Genomic DNA, 23,279 nt, shown 5'->3' on the forward strand with positions numbered 1-23,279 from the left:
AGACAAAAACAGAAAAATAAAATAAGACAAACACAAATCCATAGAAAATATGGCTAATATTGTTGGGGATTTGGGACCGAAGCGTATCACGAATGAAAGAAAGAGAAAAAGGAGAGTGAAAAAAAGAGAAAGAAAGAAAAAGAAAGAAAGAACGTGAGAGCTGGGATCAGGGGGTCTGTCAATAGAGACTCATCAGACAATTTTATAGTTTACAAGCGGCTCAATGTATACCCCAGTCTATGTGACAATAAGCAGCAATACACAGTTAACTATCAGCATTACTCATAGTCTAAGGAATTAAAAAAAATCTTATCTCAAGGTACAAAGTCTAAGTGTTCTATTTACTACAAAAGGTGTGTGCTCATCTTTACTTTCAGCCTTGAACAGCTTCATCCCCTTGCTGGGAACTCTTAATTACTGCATTCCTTACGTTGCAAGCATAGCCATTGAGACAGCATGTCTCTCCTTGTGAGGCCACTGTGTCTCAGTTTCCAACAATTATAAATAATTCATGAAAAGTAATAACACTGACTGTCAATGGATTAAATGCACCTGACTCAAGAGACTCAGATTAGAAATTTGGATAAGGAAATATGACCCATCTATATGCTGTCTATAAGAAACACATCTTAGACCTGGGGATTCAGGGAGATTGAAAGTGAATGGCTGGAAAACAATCTTACAAGCAAACAATAACCAAAAAAGGGCAGGAGTAGCTATATTAATATCAGACAAAATACACTTTAAATGCAAAACAATTGGGAAAGACAAAGAAGGACGCTAAATATTAGTGAAAGGGATAATCCTTCAAGAAGAATGAACAATCATAAATATTTATGCCCCTAACAAGGGCGCCTCCAAATACGTGGGGCAAACACTGGAAAAATTAAGTGAAAGAATAGATGCCTCTACAATTATAGTGAGCGACTTTAATACACCACTATTAACTTTGGACAGAACATCTCAAAAGAGAATCAATAAAGAAACAAAGACTTTGAACAATATATTAGAGGAGCTGGACCTAATAGACATATACAGAACATTACACCCAAATACAGCAAGGTATACATTTTTCTCAAGTGCACACGGATCATTCTCCAAGATATACCACATGCTAGGCCACAGAAAAAATCTCAAGGAATTCAGAAAAATTGAAATCATACAATATAATTTCTCTTACCAGAATGGAATGAAGCTGGAAATCTACAAGGCCCAGAGACCCAGATTTGGCACCAAGATTTGGAAGTTAAACAACACACTCTTAGAAAAACACTGGCGCAAGGAAGAAATCTCAAAAGAAATTAATAAATGTCTTGAAACTAATGAAAATATAACACGACATATCCAAACTTATGGGATGCAGCAAAAGTTGTACTGAGAATGAAATTTACAGCCATAAATTCATACATCAAAAAAGAAGGAAGAGCTAAAATTGAAGAACTAACTGCAAACTTGGAGGAATTAGTAAATAAACAACAAACTAACCCCAAAGGAAGAAGAAAGAAAGAACAAAGATCAGAGCAGAACTAAATGAAATAGAAAATAAGAAAGCACTTGAAAAAATAAACAAAACCAAGAGCTGGTTCTTAGAGAAGATCAATAAAATTGATAAACCCTTAGCTAAACTAACAAAGATAAAAAAGAGAGAAGACGCAAATACACAAAATAAGAAATGAGAAAGGAGATATTACCACTGATCCCATAGAAATAAAGACAACCATAAGAGGATAGTTTGAAAATTTATATGCCAACAAGAAGGACAAATTCTTAGAAACACATAAGCAGCCTACATTGACAAAAGAAGAAATTAACAATCTCAACAAACCAGTCCCAAGTAAAGAGATAAAATCAGTCATTAAAGATCTTCCAACTAAGAAGAGCCTTGGGCCAGATGCCTTCACGGGTGAATTCTACCAAACTTTCTGGAAAGAACTAACACAAGTCTTGCTTAAAATCTTCCAAAAAAAAAAAATCAAAATAGAAGGAACATTGTCTAACTCACTCTACGATGCCAAGATTACTGTAGTACCAAAGCCAAACAAAGACAACACAAGAAAGGTACATTACAGACCTATCTCTCTAAAGAACCTAGACGTGAAAATCCTCATAAAAATACTTTCTAATTGTATTCAACAACACATTTAACAAATTATTCACTATGACGAAGTGGGATTCATTCCTGGTATGCAACGATGGTTCAACATAAGAAAATCAATTAATGTAATACACCACATAAACAGATTGAAGGGAAAAATCACATGATCATATCTATAGATGCAGAAAAAGCATTTAACAAAATACAGCACAATTTTTTGATAAATACATTGCAAAAAATCAGAATAGAAGGAAACTTTCTGAACATGATAAAGAGTATGTATGAAAAACCCACAGCTAACATTATTTACAAAGGTGAAATGCTGAAATCTTTCTCTTTAAGATCAGGAACAAGACAAGAATGACTACTATCATCCCTCCTATTTAACATAGTCTTACAAGGACTTGCAACAAAGCTTCTATAACTTATGAATGAGTTGAGTAAGGTAACATGTTACAAGATCAATGCATAAAAATCAGTAGCATTTCTGTACACCAATAATGAGCAATCTGAGGAGGAAATCAGGAATCAAATACCATTCACAACAGTAAATAAAAAAAAACAATACCTACAAATAAATTTAACTAAAAAGATAAAAGACTTATACACTGAAAACTACACAACATTGTTCAAGGTTATCAAAGAAGACCTAAATAAATGGAAGAATATACCCTGTTCCTGGATAGGAAGACTAAATATCATTAAGATGTCCATCCTACAAAAACTGGTCTACAGATTCAATGCAATCCCAATAAAAACCAACACAGCATTCTTTAATGAACTAGAGAAACTAACTATGAAATTTATTTAGAAAGGAAAGAGGCCCTGAAAAGCCAAAGTCATATTGAAAAAGAAAAATGAAATTGGAGGAACCACACTACTTGACTTCAAAACATACTACAAAGCTACAGTAATGAAAACAGCATGGTTTGGGCACAAGGATAGACACACAGAGCAACAGAACCAAATTGAGAATACAGATATAGATCCCCATATATACAGCTATACGGTATTTTACAGGGCCACCAAATCCTCTCAACTGGAAGAGAATGGCCTCTTCAACAAATGGTGCCTGGAGAACTGGATATCCACATGTAAAGGAATGAAAGAGGATTACCGTCTCACACCTTATACAAAAATCAACTCAAGATGGTTCAAAGACCTAAATATAAGAGCCAAAACAATAAAGACCTTGGAAAGCAATGTAGGAAACCATCTACAGGACTTTGTAATAGGAAATGGCTTCATGAACTTCACACCAAAAGCACGAGCAGCAAAAGAACAAATAGATAAATGGGACTTCCTCAAAATTAAAGCCATTGCACCTCAAAGGAGTTTGTCAGGAAACTGAAAACAGAACCTACACAATGGGAGAAAATATTTGGTAACCATATATCTGATAGGAGACATATCTTGCATATATAAAGAACTCCAATATCTTGAGAAAAAAAAAAGAAAAACAGCCCATTTTAAAAAATGGGAAAAGGATATGAACAGGCACTTCTCCAAAAAAGATATACAATTGGTTAAAAAAACACATGAAAAAATGCTCAAAATCACTGGCTGCTAGGCAAATGCAAATCAAAACAACAATGAGATACCATCTTACTCCCATAAAACTGGCAGCTATCAAAAAATCAGAAGATTGCAATTGTTGGAGAGAATGTGGAGGAGTGGGAACACTCATCCACTGCTGGTGGGAATGCAGAAGGATCCAGTCATTCTGGAGGACAGTTTGGCAGTTTCTCAAAAATATAGCTATAGATTTGCCATATGATCCACCAATTCCACTGCTGGGTATATACCCAGTAGAACTGAAAACAACGACACAACCTGATATGTGCACACCAATATTCATAGCAACACTGTTCACTATTGCCAAAAGTTGGAATCAACCCAAATGCCTATCAACAGATGAATGGATAAATAAAATGCAGTATATACATACAATGGAATACTACTCAGCTACAAGAACAAATACAGTACAAACACATGTGATTACATGGATGAATCTTGAGAACCTTATGTTGAGTGAAGCAACCCAGGCACTGAAGGACAAATACTACATGACCTTCTGATATGAAGTAAGTAAACCAAGCTGTCTCAGATAGCTAGAGACAGGATAACAAACTTAAAAGAAATTGGGGATAGAGGAAGATTGCAAGCTGAATCCTACATGGGTGAAATCTATAATAAGCTGGAGGTAAGTATTTGTACAGGAAGGGATAAAATGGGGGCGTATTGAAAACTTTGGGTGGGGCTTTGTAGGCGTCAGTGGGGCTAGGGATGGGAGGATGGGTCAGATGGCCCAAGAAATTGGGGGGATGATGGAGGGAACATATGAAAATATGAGATTTTCAGGTATGTGGTTGAAATTACAATATAGAGAAAACTCTTTAGAAAATAAAATACAGAAGATTACCTGTTTAAGATGCTTAAGGGAGGCTTTGTGACATGGGGCAAGCTTCTAGGTAGTGTGTGAGTGCTAATTTTGTCATAATGGGTTATATCATTGGGTGGAGACCCATAAAATGAAAGTGAAGGTACACCCACATCCTGGGGAGGACTAATGTTCTCAAACAGAGGGAATTGTATCTCTTGAGAGAATTGGTGGTTCACAATGGGTTAGGGCAGTCGAGTATGTCAAGCTCTTAACATTGTTGCAAGTATCTTTGTGATTGTCATGGTGGCCCTGTGGGGAGGGGGAAAGAGGGTTGAATACATGGAATCAGGGTTACTGTGGGGCAATAGAAGTTTTCCACAAGATCATGCAATGATGAATATAGGACATGTTAAATTATACCAAAATGTATAAAAGCCTCTACGCTAAAATGTAAACCATACTGTAAAACATAAGGAAACTAAAAATTTAGAAAAATGTATAGTCTAAAATACAAACCATAATGTAAACCCAATCGGAACCATGTTTGAAAGCTATTGTTTCAATATCTGTACGTCAACTCCAGCAAATATAATATGAACATGTAAAAAGATCATTGTTGGGGAAGGAAGAAAGAGTTTGATGTTGGATATGTGGTAGTACCATATTTTGTATATGTGAATTACTGTGATCTAAAAATTTGTGAAGACAAACTTAATACTCAGAAAAAAAGAAAAGAAAGGATGTAGACAATGAGGAAGAAATGGAAGAAATTTCCTTGCCACTCTACATACAGGGCAACAATTACAGCAGTGATGAAAAGCAAAATGCCAGAAACAAAGCTTTTAATTTTTTAATTTTTTGATACCCAATTTATTTTTCTTTATTTCATTTTTCTAAATTGCTGTCTATTCTATATCTAACCTTTAAACCCATCACTATATTCCATTTTACTCTTAATGGAACCTGGTAATATATTGAGCTTTCTTTCTGAAGAAGTTTTAGATCACAGAGAGGTTCAACTATGGTGGGGGAGGAGCACTCGTGTGGGGTGTTATTGGTGGGGGGCACATGGTTGGGAGGGAGTTCTCCAGGACATGTATACAGGGTACGTAGAAAGGTTTGGATACTTTCATAGTGGTTATAGTTGGAAATGACAGATGAGAGAGTGTTGAGTTCCTGGCCAGGGGAGCTCTATCACATTCACCAATGGAACAGCAACAATCCCCTAAGTGCACTGTCCAAGAACAACAAAGACGGATTGTCCAACTATGAGCCCTTGATACTGATGGCTCCAATTATGAGCCTGTGTGCCTGAAATATGACTATGCCTAGAGCTGCATGGTGCCTAAGAGTTACCTCCTGAGAGCCTCCATTTTGCTCAAATATGGTCACACTCTAAGCCAAACTCAGCATGTAGATGCATTGCCTTCATGACAGCTTGAGACATGACTCCTGGGGTTGAGCCTCCCTGGCACAGAGGGATTACTACAAAACACCAACTGATGATGTAACTAGAAAAAGAACTTGATTAAAGGGGTCAACTCAGACTTGCAAAATATCTCAGCCTAGATGTAATATCAAGTGTTAAAAACTACTTTTTGACTTTGGGTAAAAGGGGGAAATGGAAAGGATAAGTGAGTTTATATGGCTATGAGTCTCCAAAAAGAGCCGGGAGGTTATCAGAGGGGCCACCCTTATGCACACCTCAGCAGAGACCCAGGGACAGATAAAGTAGATACTAACTCAGGTATTGGTTCTTCTGAGGGCCACAGAGACCCACAGGTTCTGTGGTAATGGCAGATGGAGTTCAGTGCCATATCAGTTGTCCCTACTTTGGAGTTTGTGTTTCTGTGTGATGGAGCTGGACTCAGAAGTGATCTTTGTTCACAAACCAGGAGATTTTTGAGAACATTATATTATCAAAAATACTACCAGTTGAGCTGAAAGGGACAATAAGAGGGCAAGATAAGAAGACCATGGAATTACAAAATTCTATAAACTGATAAAACTATGAACTTTCAAAAACCCTTTGAAGAAAAACAAATTGAGATACCTTACTTTGCCAGACAGCTATCTTAGGTAGTACAGAATGGGATGGCTTGAAAACTAGGAATTTATAGGCTCACAGTTTTTAGATTAGGAGAAGCCACTACTGAGAAAGTAGCAAGGCAATGTTTTCTCCCCAAACTCTATAACATTCCAGTACTGGCTACCAGAGATCCTTGAGGCTCCTTGGCTATTATCTCTGCCTTGCTTTCATAGCAATGTCCTCTCCTTTCTCTTCTGGTTTCTGTTGACTTCTATCTTCTGGCTCCTCCCTGTGGCTTCTCTTTCTTTGAATGACTTTATCATGCTTATAACAGAATCCAATGATCTGGATTAAGGCTCCTTTCAATTAGATGGGCCACACCTTACCTCAAATAACATATTCCTGGTCCTATCTACAATGTGCCCACACAGACAGGAATACTGGCAATGATTAAGAATGTGTATATAATTCAATCTCACCAGATAAGACAGAGGCCAGCTCTTCAGGGAGAGTTATAACAAACATGGGCTCAGAGACCAGAGACCTGGGTACAGAAACCAAAGCCCGAGGTCCAGAGGACAGAGATGTGTCACCAAGGACAATACGTAGGCCATAGAGATGACTCCAGGCAATGAACCTAACAGAACTTCAAGATTTCAAAATTGCTTGGGAGCTGTGCTTCCTTTCTTCCTTTCATCCTCTCCCTTTTGGAATTAAGATGTCTGCAACATTTATACTATGCCTGCCCCACCAGGGTATATTAGAATCATTAAATTCTTTTCTAATTGCTGGTCTACAGAGAGAAATGAATTTATGCCAGATTGGATCCTACTGAGAATGTAATAAATACCTAATTTAGATGATTTAGATGGTGACTTGTGACTGTTCGGGAGATGATATTCAGATGAGTTTTGGGAAGTGAGTTGAGGCTATAATTTGTTTAGATATTTGGGAATGTTGGGATGAGGACAAGGTATTTTGCATGTGGGATAAATGGGCATCATTGGGGTTGAAAGAAACACACTATACACTGAATACCCACCTGAAAATACCTTGTCTTAAATCCTGGTGCCCATGCATGTTTCCTCATATGAAATATTCATCATACTTTATTTAATCTGAGATGGAGAGATCATCCTGGGATTTCAGATTAGGCAAAAATGCAATCACATGTATTCCTATAAAAGGGATGCAGGATAATTTGACAGACTAACATAAAAATGTAAGAGAGAAAAGAGCATAGAGTAATTTGAAGATGCTGGACTTGAAAGCTGGAGTAATGAAGTCCCAAAACAAAAAATTCTGGCAGCCTCCATGGGCTGGTAGAGTCATGGAATATATGCTTCTGAAGACCTCCCAGAAGTGTGGCCTTTAAAATCTTTGATTCCAGCCTTGGGATACTGATTTTAATTTACCAGCTCCCAAAACTGTGAGTGACTTGAATTCTATTATTATGAGTTATCAAGTTTCTTTTCAATTTGTTGAAGCAGCCACAGAAAGCTAATTTAATCATTAATAATTGATTAATAATTGTGGGATTTTTAAAAGAGATATGAAAAGATTATTAATCATTGGAAACGAGGATTTTCTTTGTATCAGGTTTGGCTCATAGCCTGTTATGTGTGTTGAGTGTGTTGACTCATTTTGCCTCATGACATCCTCACAAAACAGGAACAATTATAATATACACTTTATATCTGAGAAAAACCTTCACACTGAGAGGTTAAGTAATTTAATTGAGGACACATGGGCAGAAAGTGTCAAAGATGTACCAGAAAAATAACTAAATATATACTTGAAGGGAAAGGGTCATGGGGAGATTTGCACGCATTTATAATTAGGATTAGAATAAAGGGGAATGGCCACTAATAGGAAAAGAATGACAGAGAGAGATAATTTTCTTTATTTTCTTTATTTTCAAATGAGAAGGAATAAAGGATAAAGACATTGAGCTCGGCCCGTAAAATACAATCAGGGACATGAAGCAGAAGGGCCTGCCCCAAAAGAGGGTCCAGTAGATAAGGAGGGAGAGTGACACTAGACCTTCAGAGGAGAGTCTGAACCTGCACTGGCGAGGATTATACCTTTATGTCGTATGGGGAGAACAATAGCAGGGACCAGAGGAAGGGAAGGAGAGTGAGAAGGAGTCAAAATAGGAAAGTTTAAATAAAGGAGGCACAGGATAGAAGTAGTTGATCCATCAGGGAATAAAACACTCTGAAATGGGCTTTCATTTCATCCTTGGAAGCATACAAATAGCCATCAGAAGAATCTAGAATTAGTCTTCCAGGTGGTAAAAGACATGTGGTGCAGTCAACCCAAAGTCAGGCTGATGGCCAGCTAAGGGACATGTGAAGGAGATCAAACACAATTGAGTGTAGAACACCCAGGACTCAGGGCCCTGCCAGATAACTACACACCAAGAGTAGGCCCAGATGAGCCAGTGAGGCCTCCATATGAACAGAATGCACAGCTCCCAAAAACTCACCAGTTAAGGCTTTATAATACTGGTTTTGGGCATGATATCTTGCATGACAGTAGCTAACTGATATGTTTTCATCTTTTCAATTCCTATTCATTCTATGCCACAGTCTCCTCCCTAGACCTGATTTATTTTTTAACCTAGCACTAAAAAATGGCATAGTGTATATTTTTCATATATGTTTTTTTCTCATCAACTACAATGATAGGAGGGATCTTTGCAACTAAGAGAGGAACCACTTAATACATGTTTCTTGATTGAATGCATGATGTGGATTCAATGAATAAAATACTTCTTATTACTAAGACTAAGAGCAGTTATATATGTCAGAGAGTTTGGTGTGTTCGCCCCTGGTTTTATGAGACATTTGGTGAAACTAAATTTCATCCACCAACATATGATGAAATTTCAGAAATAATACTAGAATATCCAGAGTATTTACACTAGCACATTGAGAATAATGTTTTAATTAAAGTTTATCCAGGGAAGCAGATGTGGCTCAACTGACAGAGTACCTGCCTACCACTTAGGAGGTGCAGGGATCAAACCCAGGCCCCTGGGCCCCTGGGGTGAGCTGGCCCATGTGCAGTGCTGATGGGCAAAAGGAGCATCAAGCCACGCAGGGGTGTCCACCATGTAGGGGAGCTCAATGCACAAGGAGTGCTTCCTGAAAAGAGCCACACATGCAAAAACAGCACAGCCTACCTAGGAGTGGCAATACACGCACAGAGAGCTGATGGAGCAAGATGATGCAACAAAAAGAGACAGATTCCTGGTACCACTGATAAGAATACAAGCAGACACAGAAGAATACACAGCAAATGGATGCAGAGAGCAGACAGGGAGGGGGGTGAGAGAAGCAAAATAAATTTTAAAAATAAATTAATAAATAAATGAATAAATAAAAGTTTATCCAAAGTGTTTAGGTTACAGCAGACTTAAGAACTATGAATTTCTTCAGTGCCAAAGGATGGTAAGAGAAAAAGTTGACAATTGGTGAAAGAGTTCAGGAGGAAAGTTGTCACACATTTCTAGAAGGTTAAAGTTGAAGAATTAGAGAGTTGCCATGAAAGAATGAGAATAGCTGAAAGAGACGGAGAAAAGAAAAAGGGCTTTACAAAAGGAGGCAGATTTTCAGTTATTCTATAAATATTTGGATATAGACTATTGTAGTTAGCCAGGCTGAAGTGGGCTGGCTTCCACAAGAGGTATTTATTAACTTACAAGCTTACAATTTTGAGGCTGAGAAAAATGTCTAAATCAACGCATCATCAGACAATGCTTTCTTTCCAAAGACCAGCTGCCAGTGAAGCTGGAATCCTCTGTCACATGGCAAGACACGTGGCATCTGCTTGTTACTTCTGTAACTTCCAGGTTTCATTGCTTCAGATTCTTGCTGCCATGGCTTTCTCCTTCTTTGTCTGAATCTTATTCTCTAATAAAAGACTCAAGTAAAGGGACTGAGACCCACAGTGGTCCAGGCATGAACTTAAGTAACCTACTCAAAGATTTCCACTACAATCGGTTACATCCACAGAATAGATTCCCCTTAAGATCCTCCTTTACTGAGGTCCACCCTGCTTCACACCATCAAATACATATATATTCTATTTGCATTATTTTTCTTTTTTAAATAGATGGAACATACAACATTAAGTAATGTTGTAAAGACTAAAATTATATACGTGTCATTTCAAATATATTGGAACAAGATGAAATAAACACAGACCATATAGCAATATGGAAAACATTCAATTTTTGGCAAGTTTTATGGTTCAACTATTTTTAAAGGGAACTATAGAAATAGGGTGACAATCGCAGAATATGAAGCTCACTGGAAAATTTTATACCCAAACTGCAATCAACATATGTCATTGGCTGAGCATCCTCCCTTATAACCTAAGCATTCTTCAATGAGTATAGCATATTAAGGCACCGGCAATTACTATTTGATGGCAATAGGAAATTAAAATAGTTATCTAAATTTAAAAAAGATGGAACAGTAGCAAATCAAGTCATCTTTTGTGACACTGAAAAGAAAGGCTTGGATGGCAATGTGTCCAGGGAAGAAAGAGTAAGGGAGGAAAATGACCTTCCACAGGGGAAGTTTTGCTTATGAAGGATCAAGGATTTAATCTTGGGAAGGACCAGAGTTGGAGGAAGAAGGCAGAGAAGGAAGAAGATGGAAGGGATAAGGAAAGAAGATGATAAATTTTTAAACATTAAGGAGGTACAATGAAGAGAGAATCAATCCATCAGGTTATAAAGTTTAAAAGACCCCAGCCTAGAGTGTCAATTCACCCTGTTACTTGAACTGGCTAAGAGAAAAAAAAATTCAGTGGTACAGTCCCCTAAAGAATGTGGTTTCTCAGTCTGATGGAGGAAGCAAACATACTCAATTTGAAGAGGAAGCAGCTGATGCTGCAAGACTCACTGTCCCACACCCCTGGGGAGGAGGTTTGTGTTCGAGGCTGAAGCACTGTGGGAGGATAGCTGCTACCTTGCTGACAGTAATAATCTCCCAGATCTTCAGGCTGGAATCTGCTGATGGTGAGAGTGAAATCTGTCCCAGACCCACTGCCACTGAATCGATCAGGGACCCCAGATGGCCGGTTGGATGCACTATATATGAGCAGTTTAGGAGCCCGTCCTGGTTTCTGCTGGTACCAATGTAAGTAGCTGCTGGAAACACTCTGACTGGCCTTGCACTTGAGGGTGACGGTCTCTCCTGCAGATGCAGCCACAGAGCCTGGAGACTGGGTCATCACGATGTCCCCACTGGCACCTGCAGTCAGAAAAGAACATTGATCGTGCATTATGTCACAAATGTATGAAATAAATATCTAAATGTAGGTTTTCTTATTTATATTCAGATCTGCTTTAGATGAAATGGTTTGCTCACTCTGCATGTTAAAACAATTCCCCAGTTTTATAAAGATAATACTCTTCTAAACCTCTCACCTGAGGCCCAGAGCACCAGGAGGATGAGCATTTGGGAATGTGACATCATCTTGCTCACTCGTCTGATGCACTAAGGCCTCATCTCCACGGAACCTGCATTAATAGTGCTCTGAGCAAACAACCAAGTCCCAGATGAGTCTATGCAAATCAATAGAAAATATAAAGTCACAACGTACCTGTGCAGTGAGTTGTAAAGATAAATAATGGAAGGGGATAAAAATATCATGACCACAGGAAATGTAACTACAGTCTGGCAAAAGTTGAGAAATCAACTTAACAACCAAAATTTTCAACAATATTTAGCACAATTAGGAAAATGAAATATTTTATCAACAATTATACTGTTTCAAATCAACTGCACTCATCTTGAAAACAAAAGGAATTTGCAATGAAATACATGCATCTGTAAGTGTAATATCATAAATTAATTAAATGTTATAAATATGGTGCCAAAACCTAGGTGGAATATGTTCATATCATTGGATAGATTAAGATGTAGAGCAAGTGTTCTGTATCTATCTCAGTCTATTCTTAATTTTAAACAGATATTTGAAGCTCTTCTTCAACATCCCAAAGGAACCTCACTTAATATATCCAAAACAAGCTATCTGTATTGCCCTTAATACCGTATTACTGGGAAACGGTCTTTGGCCCAGTGGTTAGGGCATCCGTCTACCACATGGGAGGGCCGCGGTTCAAGCCCCGGGCCTCCTTGACCCGTGTGGAGCTGACCCATGTGCAGTGCTGATACACGCAAGGAGTGCCGTCCCACACAGGGGTGTCCCCCGCGTAGGGGAGCCCCACGCACAAGGAGTGCACCCATAAGGAGAGCCGCCCAGCGTGAAGGAGGGAGCAGCCTGCCGAGGAATGGCGCCGCCCACACTTCCCGTGCAGCTGATGACAACAGAAGCGGACAAAGAAACAAGACGCAGCAAGGGGACACAGAAAACAGACAACTGGGGGAGGGGAGGGGAATTAAATAAATAAAAATAAATCTTAAAAAAAAAAAAATACCGTATTATTCCCAGAAATGAGTCACCAAATACTTATAAGTCACCCTTAGGACTATCATTTTTTTCTTTCTTTATTTTTTTAATGTTATATTCAAAAAAATATGAGGTCCCCATATACCTCTTTTCCTCCTCTCCCCACTCCTCCCCCCATAACAACAACCAGGGAGAGGACTATCATTTAAGTCGACCACTTTCTAAACTCATTAGTGATTTGGAGACCTGAAGTGTAACACCTCCACCTAGTGGTCGTAGGTAAAATGGCTTAAGCTCCCAAGGTCTGATAGAGCATTTCTTCATTTATTCCTACCCAAAACTAATACTTTAAGAATTATGCAAATGACAATATCATGAACACTTCTAGGCATAGGACATTAAATTATGAACAAGTGGAATGATTCATTTTACTGAGAGGTTATACAATAAACAAGTAACCTTTCTGCAGCCATTTCTAACCTGCTTCTTTGAGATTTCCTCCTCTGAGCTAAGCTGCTTCTCAGGAAAGGTAGGGCCATGTGAACCTGGTCCATTTCAGGATCAACCCTCTGCACGAACAGTCAGAGGTAAGAGAAAATTTAGGACACTTTAACAATTGTATGGGTAAAAAATTCTTTCACTATCATGAGTATAACTTTTCCTGCAGACTTTTTCAAAAGTTCCTAAGAGGTTTTCCTTGATGGGGAATGTCCTAAGGCATGTATTGTTCTAATTCTAATTAATAAGTTCATTTTCTGTAGTTTGTCTCCTTATGAGCACTTTACCTTAGGAGCGGGTCCCCTCCCAGCATTGAGGAGGTGTACTACAGATGCCACATCATCAGGGAGGGCATTCCTTCTCATCTACTTTCCACCCTGTTCTTAGAACACCAAGTATCTGTGTTTACAAATGTTAATAATTAATTCAGGTTTGCTCTTTCCACCCATGTATTTTTTCCTCCTCTTCCATGAAGTTGCATTTAATATACATTCTTAAGTTTGCTTATTTTGCTCGAATTTCTACTACTTAATTGATAGGTTTCCTGCATTCGTGCAATATAATTTCCTTCCCATTCTTACACACATTCAAAAATTTAAAGTCATCATAGATGACAGGGTGATATAAAAAAGGATGTGTCATGCAGCGTAACTGGCCCAGAGGGGTCCACCTAAAATGAGGAAATATTGTCTTCAGGTAGGGGACAGTTGGCCTAAGGTGTGAAAGGAGGAGGGGGCTGTCCTTTAAAGCCCAGGGAAGAGCACTTCAGAAAATGAACAGGACTTGGGAAAAGATGGTCCTAGGTATTTAAGAAAGACTAAAGAAACAGAGTGTGAAAGCAGAACAGGCATGGTCCAAGGGGAACATTAATTCAATGAAAAGTTTGAAGCTTAGGTTATGTACCATGAGAATCCATGGAACAAGAGTTACAATTATTTTTTCATTTTATCAGGTAGTTCTGAGTCCTTTTACAACCAGTAACACTCCGAAGATGCAGACACAGTGGAAGTCTGTAACATTTCAGTGAAGCTGGGAAACTAGCTTTTCTATCATCTCCTTCACTGAAGTCATATAATGATTTTTAAAATTTTGGAATTTATACTTCTCAGTGTGACAGAGATGGACTCTGTTGTGGTTTCCCTACACATGGCTCTACTATCCCCTCTATTTGAACTTAGAGTTAGGACTAGAGCTGATAGGTGTATGCCCAAAAGACAAATCTTTGGGCTGTCCATGGGCCAGTTATAACTGTTTATCTCAACTTTTAGAAACACCTATTCTACATTTCATTGGACTCACTCAGGACAACTAACAAGGAGATGATGATGGACAAAGAACATCTCAAGGAACAAGGCAAGTCTGCAACTGCAAGCAAGATAGTCCTGTCCATCTGCCCCATAGGATCTAATCCCACTCACAATTGGAGGCAGAGTCGGCATAGCCATCCAAGAATCCTCAGGATTGGAGAATGAATGATGGACTAGAATAGACTTATTCTACTATAGACGTGATTCCAGCAATGGAAGAATTTTTTTCTCATTGATGTGGAGGAAGTGGGCACAGGAGTTTCTGAGAGAAGGGAGAGGGAAAAACAGATGTCCTATGTGGGCATTTTCAGGACATGAAAATCATCCTGAATGACATTGCAAAGATAGATACAGGACATTGTATACCTTGTCATAATTTACAAAATTGTAGTGTAAGCTACAATGTAAACTAAAATTCATGCCTACTGGCAATGTTCAAAAATGTGTTCATCAATGATAACAAATGTACCACAAAAACAAAGGATGCTGTTAATGTGTGAAAATGTCAAAGGGGTAGGGAGCAATATTTTTTATATAACATTTGTGTAATATACATATTTTTAAAAAATTTTAAAATATAAAAATGAGGTAGGCTCATTTTAAAGATTTAATTAATTTTTGCTTTTCTCACATTCATTTTTCTTTTTTTATTGCTGCCTAAAAAGGTTTTGTGAACTAAGTGCTGGTAGGAAACAATAAAATAGTCACAAAGGACCTCATACACTAAATGACAGAGCCACTCTAGCAAGGGAATTTACATTGCAATTTATTAATTCCATGGCAGGACTCCTGTGTCTCTTCTCCAGCAAATATTTGACATTTGTCTAACCTATAATTGCCCATGTTTGCCACTATTGACACCTAGTCCAACTTGGCATCTTCGTGCATCAAGGTGGACAGCACAGACCAAGGTAGTGTACCCAAGAAAATGCGGGTTTCAGATGCATCAAATATTACACCCAACATCTTCTGAGATTAGATGGAGTTAGCTTTCCCAAGATGATAAGGAAAAGGGCCAGGAAGACAAGGAGGGTTGATACAGGCCTCTCTGATTTAACCACAAGGTAGAGTGACAGTTCTGTTCTCTACACTGGGAAATCATTAATTAAGACTGTAGCAGACAGTGGACTTGGCCCAGTGGTTAGGGCATCCATCTACCACATGGGAGGTCCACAGTTCAAACCCTGGGTCTCCTTGACCAATGTGGAGCTGGCCTATTTGCAGGGCTGATGCACACAAGGAGTGCCATGCAACTCAGGGGTGCCGCCCACATAGGGAGCCCTGTGCACAAGGAGTGTGTCCCATAAGGAGAGCTGCCCAGCGAGAAAGAAAGTGCAGCCCGCACAAGAATGGTGCCACACACAGGGAGAGCTGACACAACAAGATGACGCAACAAAAAGAAACACAGATCCCCATGCCGCTGAAAACAACAGAAGTGGACAAAGAAGATGCAGCAAATAGACATAGGGAACACACAACCAGGTGGAGGGGGGAAGGGAGAAAAATAAATAAATAAATTTTTTAAAAAAAGACTGTAGCAGAAACTAGAAGCAAAAATATAAGCATTTAATAAAACCACAATGCCTTTTTAAAATTTTAGCTATTAATGACACTTTCTAGGTAATAAAAAACTTGGAAGAAATGTTAACCTGGAAAGTACACTACAGCAATTTATATAAAGATAGACTTTTTCAGGTATTTTTTTTTTTAAAGATTTATTTATTTATTTAATTTCCCCCCCTCCCCTGGTTGTCTGTTCTTGGTGTCTATTTGCTGCGTCTTGTTTCTTTGTCTGCTTCTGTTGTCGTCAGCGGCATGGGAAGTGTGGGCGGCGCCATTCCTGGGCAGGCTGCTCTTTCTTTTGACGCTGGGCGGCTTTCCTCACGGGCGCACTCCTTGCGCGTGGGGCTCCCGCATGTGGGGGACACCCTTGCGTGGCACGGCACTCCTTGCGCGCATCAGCACTGTGCATGGCCAGCTCCACACGGGTCAAGGAGGCCCGGGGTTTGAACCGTGGACCTCCCATATGGTAGACGGACGCCCTAACCACTGGGCCAAAGTCCGTTTCCCATTCAGGTATTCTTGAGGAGAGAAGTTTGAGGAATCCACAAAAGAACTCGATTCCTGAAAATTCACAAATTACATAATCATCTAAGATCCTGGCACTTCAAATTACCTGAATATTAGAATTAGGTGTGAAAATGGTTGAAAATATTAATTGTAAGCCACATTTGGACAAACTAGTCAGAATATTCACAATTGGATTATGGGAATCTGTTCTGAGCAAAGTCACTAAATTTATAGCTTGTCTGCACATGACCATGAATAGGCATTTAGAAACTAATGCTGCAACATAAGCTGTCCCAATGACATCGAAGACAAAATCAAATGTTTTGAGCAAGATTTTATGAAGATTGAGATAAATAGAGCATAGCATGATAATCATTATATTTATCTTAATAGCAAAGAAATGACAACCTGGTTAAGGATTGAAACAATGTAGATGTGATTTTGAAATTAAAGATCAATCTCTGACTTTATTGTGACTTTGGCAAAAAGCAGGAATATGTGGAGTATTCAAGAGAAGAACAGGTAAAAAAAATAGGTTGCATCAGGAACTAGAGGATTCTGAAATGTGAGGATATTTTTTTTTTATCATAAAGATACAGGACATAATACACTGAGAAGGAACAGCCACCTGTAGAACCTGAAAATGAAGAGTGTCGAAATGTGATCTTAGTGCCAGGCAATGTTCAAATATTTTAAATCATGTTAAAAATAAACATCATAATTGAGCGATCAAGGTCATAGGGAAATCAGTACTCATTTATTGATAGGTATATTTACAAAATAGAGTGGTTCTTAGTAGGAGTATGAAAGAATGAGATGATTGCCCGTCTTTTGTGTATTGCTTCCTTTTTTTTAAATAAATGAATTTTATGGATACATGTCAATAAAGCATGAATCCATCCAAAGTGTACAATCAAACTTATATGGTATAAATTACATTTAGCCTGATTTTTGCATATTAATCCTATATCCTAACACTCTACTGAAATTGTTTATTAACTCTAGCTAGGAACAAATATTCATGACCACTGTAGCTTCATTTCTGTAACTGGTCACATAGCAAAGTACATATTGATCACTACATTCTTTCACTACCTATTCCATGTTCCCTTCAGCTTCACCCAGCACCTCAGCTGGCTGTGTTTCTCTGTCTGATGGGATGACTCAAGCCTTCATTCCTGAAGATTCTGGGCCATTGATAGTCATTCCTGGGGTGACTTGTTGCAATTTTCCATTCACTTTGATCACAGAGCATAATAATACTAGGAGGTGTCCAAGTCATCTGCATCCAGAAAACTATTCCTTACCACCATTGTGTAGTAGCAGTCTTTTTCCTCTTGGTAGGATTAATCTCCCAGCCAGTATGGTAATTCCCTCTTTCTCTTTTGATTAAGAGGCAAGACAAGACCAAAGTGTGCAGGCTGCAGTCTTACCATCAAGATCAATGGAATCGTGTTTGTGTTTCCTGGTGGAAGCACTCCTCCTTTGGGACTAAGACCTGAAAACCAGTTGAGCTTAAGTTTGCAGGGACAGGAAACAAAAACTTTCCTGCTGGATCACTGAGGTAATAGTGAGTGGTGCCACTCACATTTATACCCCTTGATTCTAGGATTGTGATTCCCAGCTAGGGAAGAAGTAGCACCATAGAGTGAATGCTGATTTAGAGCATACAAACCTTCCTTGAAGCATCGCTGCATTCCTGCAGGTATTGCCACCTACTTGACAAGGTAAGTGAGCCCTCATAGGAACAATACACTGAAGTAGAACCCTGTATTTTGTTGAGTTTATCTCCCATTCTCTCTCATCCAAAAGTCAAGTTATTCATTAACAGCCATTATAATAACCCTAGGACACAAAGGAGTACCAAGCCTGTAGGAGATTGCAACTAATATTTCTTTAATAAGTATGTGAATGAAAAGATAAAAAAATAAATGACATAAATCAATTGTGTCAACTTTATTTACAAGTAAAACAGAATTCTAAGCAATAAACTAATGAGTAATTTTAGATTTTTTTTTTTTGCTATTTCAAAAATTAGCCTAAATGAAAATAGGTTGGCATAGCCATAATATTCAAGGAGAAATTAATTTTGATAAATAATAATGCTACCAAATATGAAAAGTATTTTATGGATTAGTGCTCTTGAATGCAAACAACAGAAATGGACTGGGTTTTGCTAAGCAACAGTGAAAGTACAAAATGAATATCGTGTGGCTTACAGATCTGATCACAAGTTGGAGCAGCGTAGGAAATGTGTTGGAAGTTTGATGGCATTAACACAGTCTGGGACAACACAAAAAGAGAAAGACATGATCCCACTCCTACCACAGATGGATGGTGGACACTCTTGATGGCAACATCAATGCTGGATGCCGGTTGGAGGTTGAACACATCTCCTGCCGCCGTCATGGCAGAGGATTCATTCTGAAATATTTTAGACTCAGAGATGAATATAGAAAAATGTCTACATGTTATGTCCAAATTGTGTGAATCTAGCAACTGTAAATAAATTGTTAAATGCAATTACTTCTTTCCAACTTAGTGTTATTAGAGAAACCAAAACAAGATATGACCTCTTCCAGCTTATAAATATATACGTAAGGAGAAATAGAATGAGCTCTAGCTCTAAATAGCTAAAGTTTTAAAATGTCTAAGGCAAAAAATGATTTGTAGCTGCCATTTTGACTACACACACAGCATGAGGACAAACAGGGTTCCTGAAAATCACCGTGATTGTAGGGACAGGTATGTTATACCCAGGTTGGCCTGCAGCCTAAGCCTAGGCTTTAGCCCCACCTCTAGCAGGGAGGAAGATAGCGGGCCCTGCAACAGCTTTTCTAGGTAAATGAGGGGGCACATTTCACAAACAGAATATTATTATATGGAAGGGGCAACTGCAGTCATCTTGGACCTGTACTGCATAGATTGCTCCCCATACCAGTAGCTCCATCCCAGCCCCAGGAAGGGGAGAAAGGCACTTGAAGCTTCATAAGTCTCTCTGGGCAACCACAGTCTGGAACTACACAACTTGGTTTATTACACGCAGCTGTAGCTCCGGCCAAACACTGGCAAGAAGAAATGTGGAAGAAGTTTCATCAGTCCCTGGGGCACTGAGGACAGCTTGAGCCTCCACAGCTCACAACACCAACTGCATCCTAGGCTTCTACTACACAACCAGCAAGGGAGAAAGGGCAGGAAAGCCCTAAACTAAAGAGCAAAACTGAACCCAGAATGAATACTCTAGTAAGCCAGACGTCAAGACACCAACAAAAAATTTCAATCCACAACAAGAACCAGTTAAATATGACCCATTTAAAAGAGTAAGCTAGGCCTCCAGATGGCATAAAAGAGTTGAAACAACTAATCATAGATGTTCAAACAAATCTCCTTAATAAATTCATTGAGATGGCTAAAGAGATTAAGGATATTAAGAAGACATTAGGTGAGCACAAAGAAGAATTTGAAAGCATACATAGAAAAACAGATCTTATTGGAACAAAAGATACAATAAATGAAATTTAAAATACACTGGAGTCATATAATAGCAGATTTGAGGAAGCAGAAGAAAGGATTGTTGAGCTTGAAGGAATGGCCTCTGATAGTGAGCAAACAAAAGAACAGATGAAGAAAAGAAGGGAAAAATTAAACAGTGTCTCAGGGAAATAAATGACAGCAAGAGATGTATAACCACATGTGTCATGGGTGTCCCAGAAGGACAAGAGAAGGGAAAAAGGTCAGAAGGAATATTTGAAGACATATTGGTAGAAAATATCCCAGCCCTATTGAAGGACATAGATTTCCATATCAAGAAGTACAACATACTCCCATCCAAATAAACTGAGTATGTAACCAAGAGACCAGCATTGTGGGAAATACTAAAGGGTATTCTATAGCCTGAAAAAAAGTAGACTGGTGAAAGAGGCTGGAAGAGCATAAAGAAATGAAGATTATATCAATAAAAGTAACTAAAAGTATCAAAAGAATTCTGAAAATAATATAAGACAGAAAAAAACCCCAAATATTCAGGAATAAACTTAATCAAAGATGTAAACCACTTGTATCCAGAAAAATACAACTAATTCTTAAAAGAAATGAGAAAGACCTAAATAATTGGGAGAGCATTCCAGGCTCACAGTTTAGAAGACCAAATATCATTAAGATGTCAATTCTACTCAAATTGATATGCAGATTCAATACAATCCAGATAAAAATTCCACCAGAATTTCTAAGTAAATGGAAAACATGATTATCAGTTTTATGTGTAATGGTGAGTGGTCCTGAATAGGCAGAAGCTTCTTAGAAAGGAACTGCAAAGTTGGAGAACTCTCATTTCCAGACTTTAATTTGTATTACCTAGCTACCTTGGTAAAAACAGCTTGCTACTGTCATAAAGAAAAACACATAGACCAATGGAACCAAATTGACGGTTCAAAAACAGACACTCACATCTGTGGTCAAGAAATTTTTGACCAGTGTGTCAAATCAGCTCTGGCAGAACAGTCCTTTCAATAAATGGTCTTGAAAGAACTGGATATCCATACCCAAAGGAAGGAAAGAGGACCCATATCTCACATCTTATCCAAAATTTAACTCAAAATGGATCAAAAACCTAAATATAAAAGCAAGAACCATATTGTTTCCAGAAGAAAATATAGGAAAAGATCTTCAAGACATAGTAATAGGTGTGGGTTTCTTAAATGAGATAAGAGAATGACTGAGATGGGCTACTGATGTTTAACATATGTTGAAGTTTTAATTAACTTTGCTGTAAAAGTGTGGAAATGTACAGAGTTGATCATAACACATTTAGTAGTAAGAGCTGGTCTATAAATTAGAATGTGGCTGGAAATGGTAGTCTAAGGATGTAAATGCCAATTGAAAGAAAGCTAGAGAATAATCTAGGGAATAAATAGCACATTAACCTCAGAAGTGGATGAGAATTGTGGTTGATGTTACAGAGACAAGAGTGTCCTTGGTGAGCTAGAGCAGGTGTACATCATTATTACAGGGTGGTGGGAATGTGGAGAAGCAAGTGAAAAATACAACTGGAATGACTAATGGACTGTTGTTAATAGTAACAATATAATATGTGCACATGTATGCCAAAGATGTACTGTGTTAATAATGGGGGAGTATGGAAAATGTGTACCAAATGTATGCTATGGATCTTGTAGTAATCTGATATACTATCTCATAATCTCTAAAAAATGTTCCTCCATGGTGGGGTGTGTTGATAGAGGGATGTTGTTTGGAAATCTGCACATGTGCATGATTGTTTTGCTAATCTTACAACTTATGTCATAAAAATATATTTAAAAAATAGTAATAGTGTGTGTTGAGGAAAAATACACCAAATGTAAGATAACGACTATAGTTAGTAAGACTTTAGTGATATCCTTTCATAATTTGTAACAAATGTCTCAAAACAATGCGAGGTATTGGTGGTGGGTTGACATAAGGGGCCCCTGTATGATGTTATGCATGTTTGCTATTAAGTTGCCAACGTGTACTATACATTTACTAAGGATGCATGTTCATAAGTAAGTTGTATACAAATAATAATAATATGGTATGGGGAAAAATACTTTGGTTTGATTAGCAGTAATATTTTGGAGGTTACTCTCTTTAAATGCTTTAAATATTTATTTATTTATTTATTTATTTATTTATTTTTCTCCCCTTCCACCTTCCCCCCCTCCCCCGGTTGTCTGTTCTCTGTGTCTATTTGCTGCATCTTCTTTGTCCGCTTCTGTTGTTGTCAGCAGCACAGGAATCTGTGTTCCTTTTTGTTGCGTCATCTTGCTGCATTAGCTCTCCGTCCATGTGGCACCTTTCTTGGGCAGACTGCAATTTCTTTTGCACTGGGTGGCTCTTCTTATGGGGCACACCCCTTGCAGGTGGGGCTCCCCTTTGAGGGGGACACCCCTACATGGCAGGGCACTCCTTGTGCGTATCAGCACTGCACATGGACCAGCTCCACACTGGTCAAGGAACCTGGGGTTTGAACCATGGACCTCCCATATGGTAGACAGACGCCTTAACCACTGGGCCAAGTCTGTCGCCTGGAGGTTACTCTTTAATCATAAGTTCTTAAAACCGGAAGTGTGATTCCTCCAACTTTATTCTTCTTTTTAAAGAAAGAAGCTTTAGTTATTTGGGGCCTTTTACCCTTCCATATACATTTTTATTAATTTTTCTATTTTTAAAGAAGACTTTGATTACGTGAATATTACATTAAAAATATGAGGGATTCGCATATGACCCATTCCTTCCATCTCCCACAATTTCCTACATCAACAACATCCCTCATTAGTGTAGTACATTTGTTACAATTGATGAACACACATTGAAGCATTGCTACTATCTATGGACTACAGTTTACATTACAATTTAAACCTTGTCCTGCACAAGTTTGTAGGTTATGACAAACTATACAATGGTCTGTATCCATCACTGCAATGTCATTCA

The 23,279-nt window shown here is 38.4% G+C and overlaps 2 gene segments (V, D, J or C); both read right to left on the bottom strand.

Moving 5' to 3' along the window:
* The window catches only part of LOC131273783 (immunoglobulin kappa variable 3-20-like), a 126,274-nt gene that overhangs the window by 69,040 nt on the left and 33,955 nt on the right, over nt 1–23,279 (bottom strand).
* On the bottom strand, nt 11,341–12,034 carry LOC131273784 (immunoglobulin kappa variable 3-20-like). The segment is given in 2 exon segments: nt 11,341–11,774; nt 11,951–12,034. Coding segments are annotated over 2 exon segments (483 nt in total).

Source organism: Dasypus novemcinctus, chromosome 17 (assembly GCF_030445035.2).
Source record: "Dasypus novemcinctus isolate mDasNov1 chromosome 17, mDasNov1.1.hap2, whole genome shotgun sequence".
NCBI classification, from domain to species: Eukaryota; Metazoa; Chordata; class Mammalia; order Cingulata; family Dasypodidae; genus Dasypus; species Dasypus novemcinctus.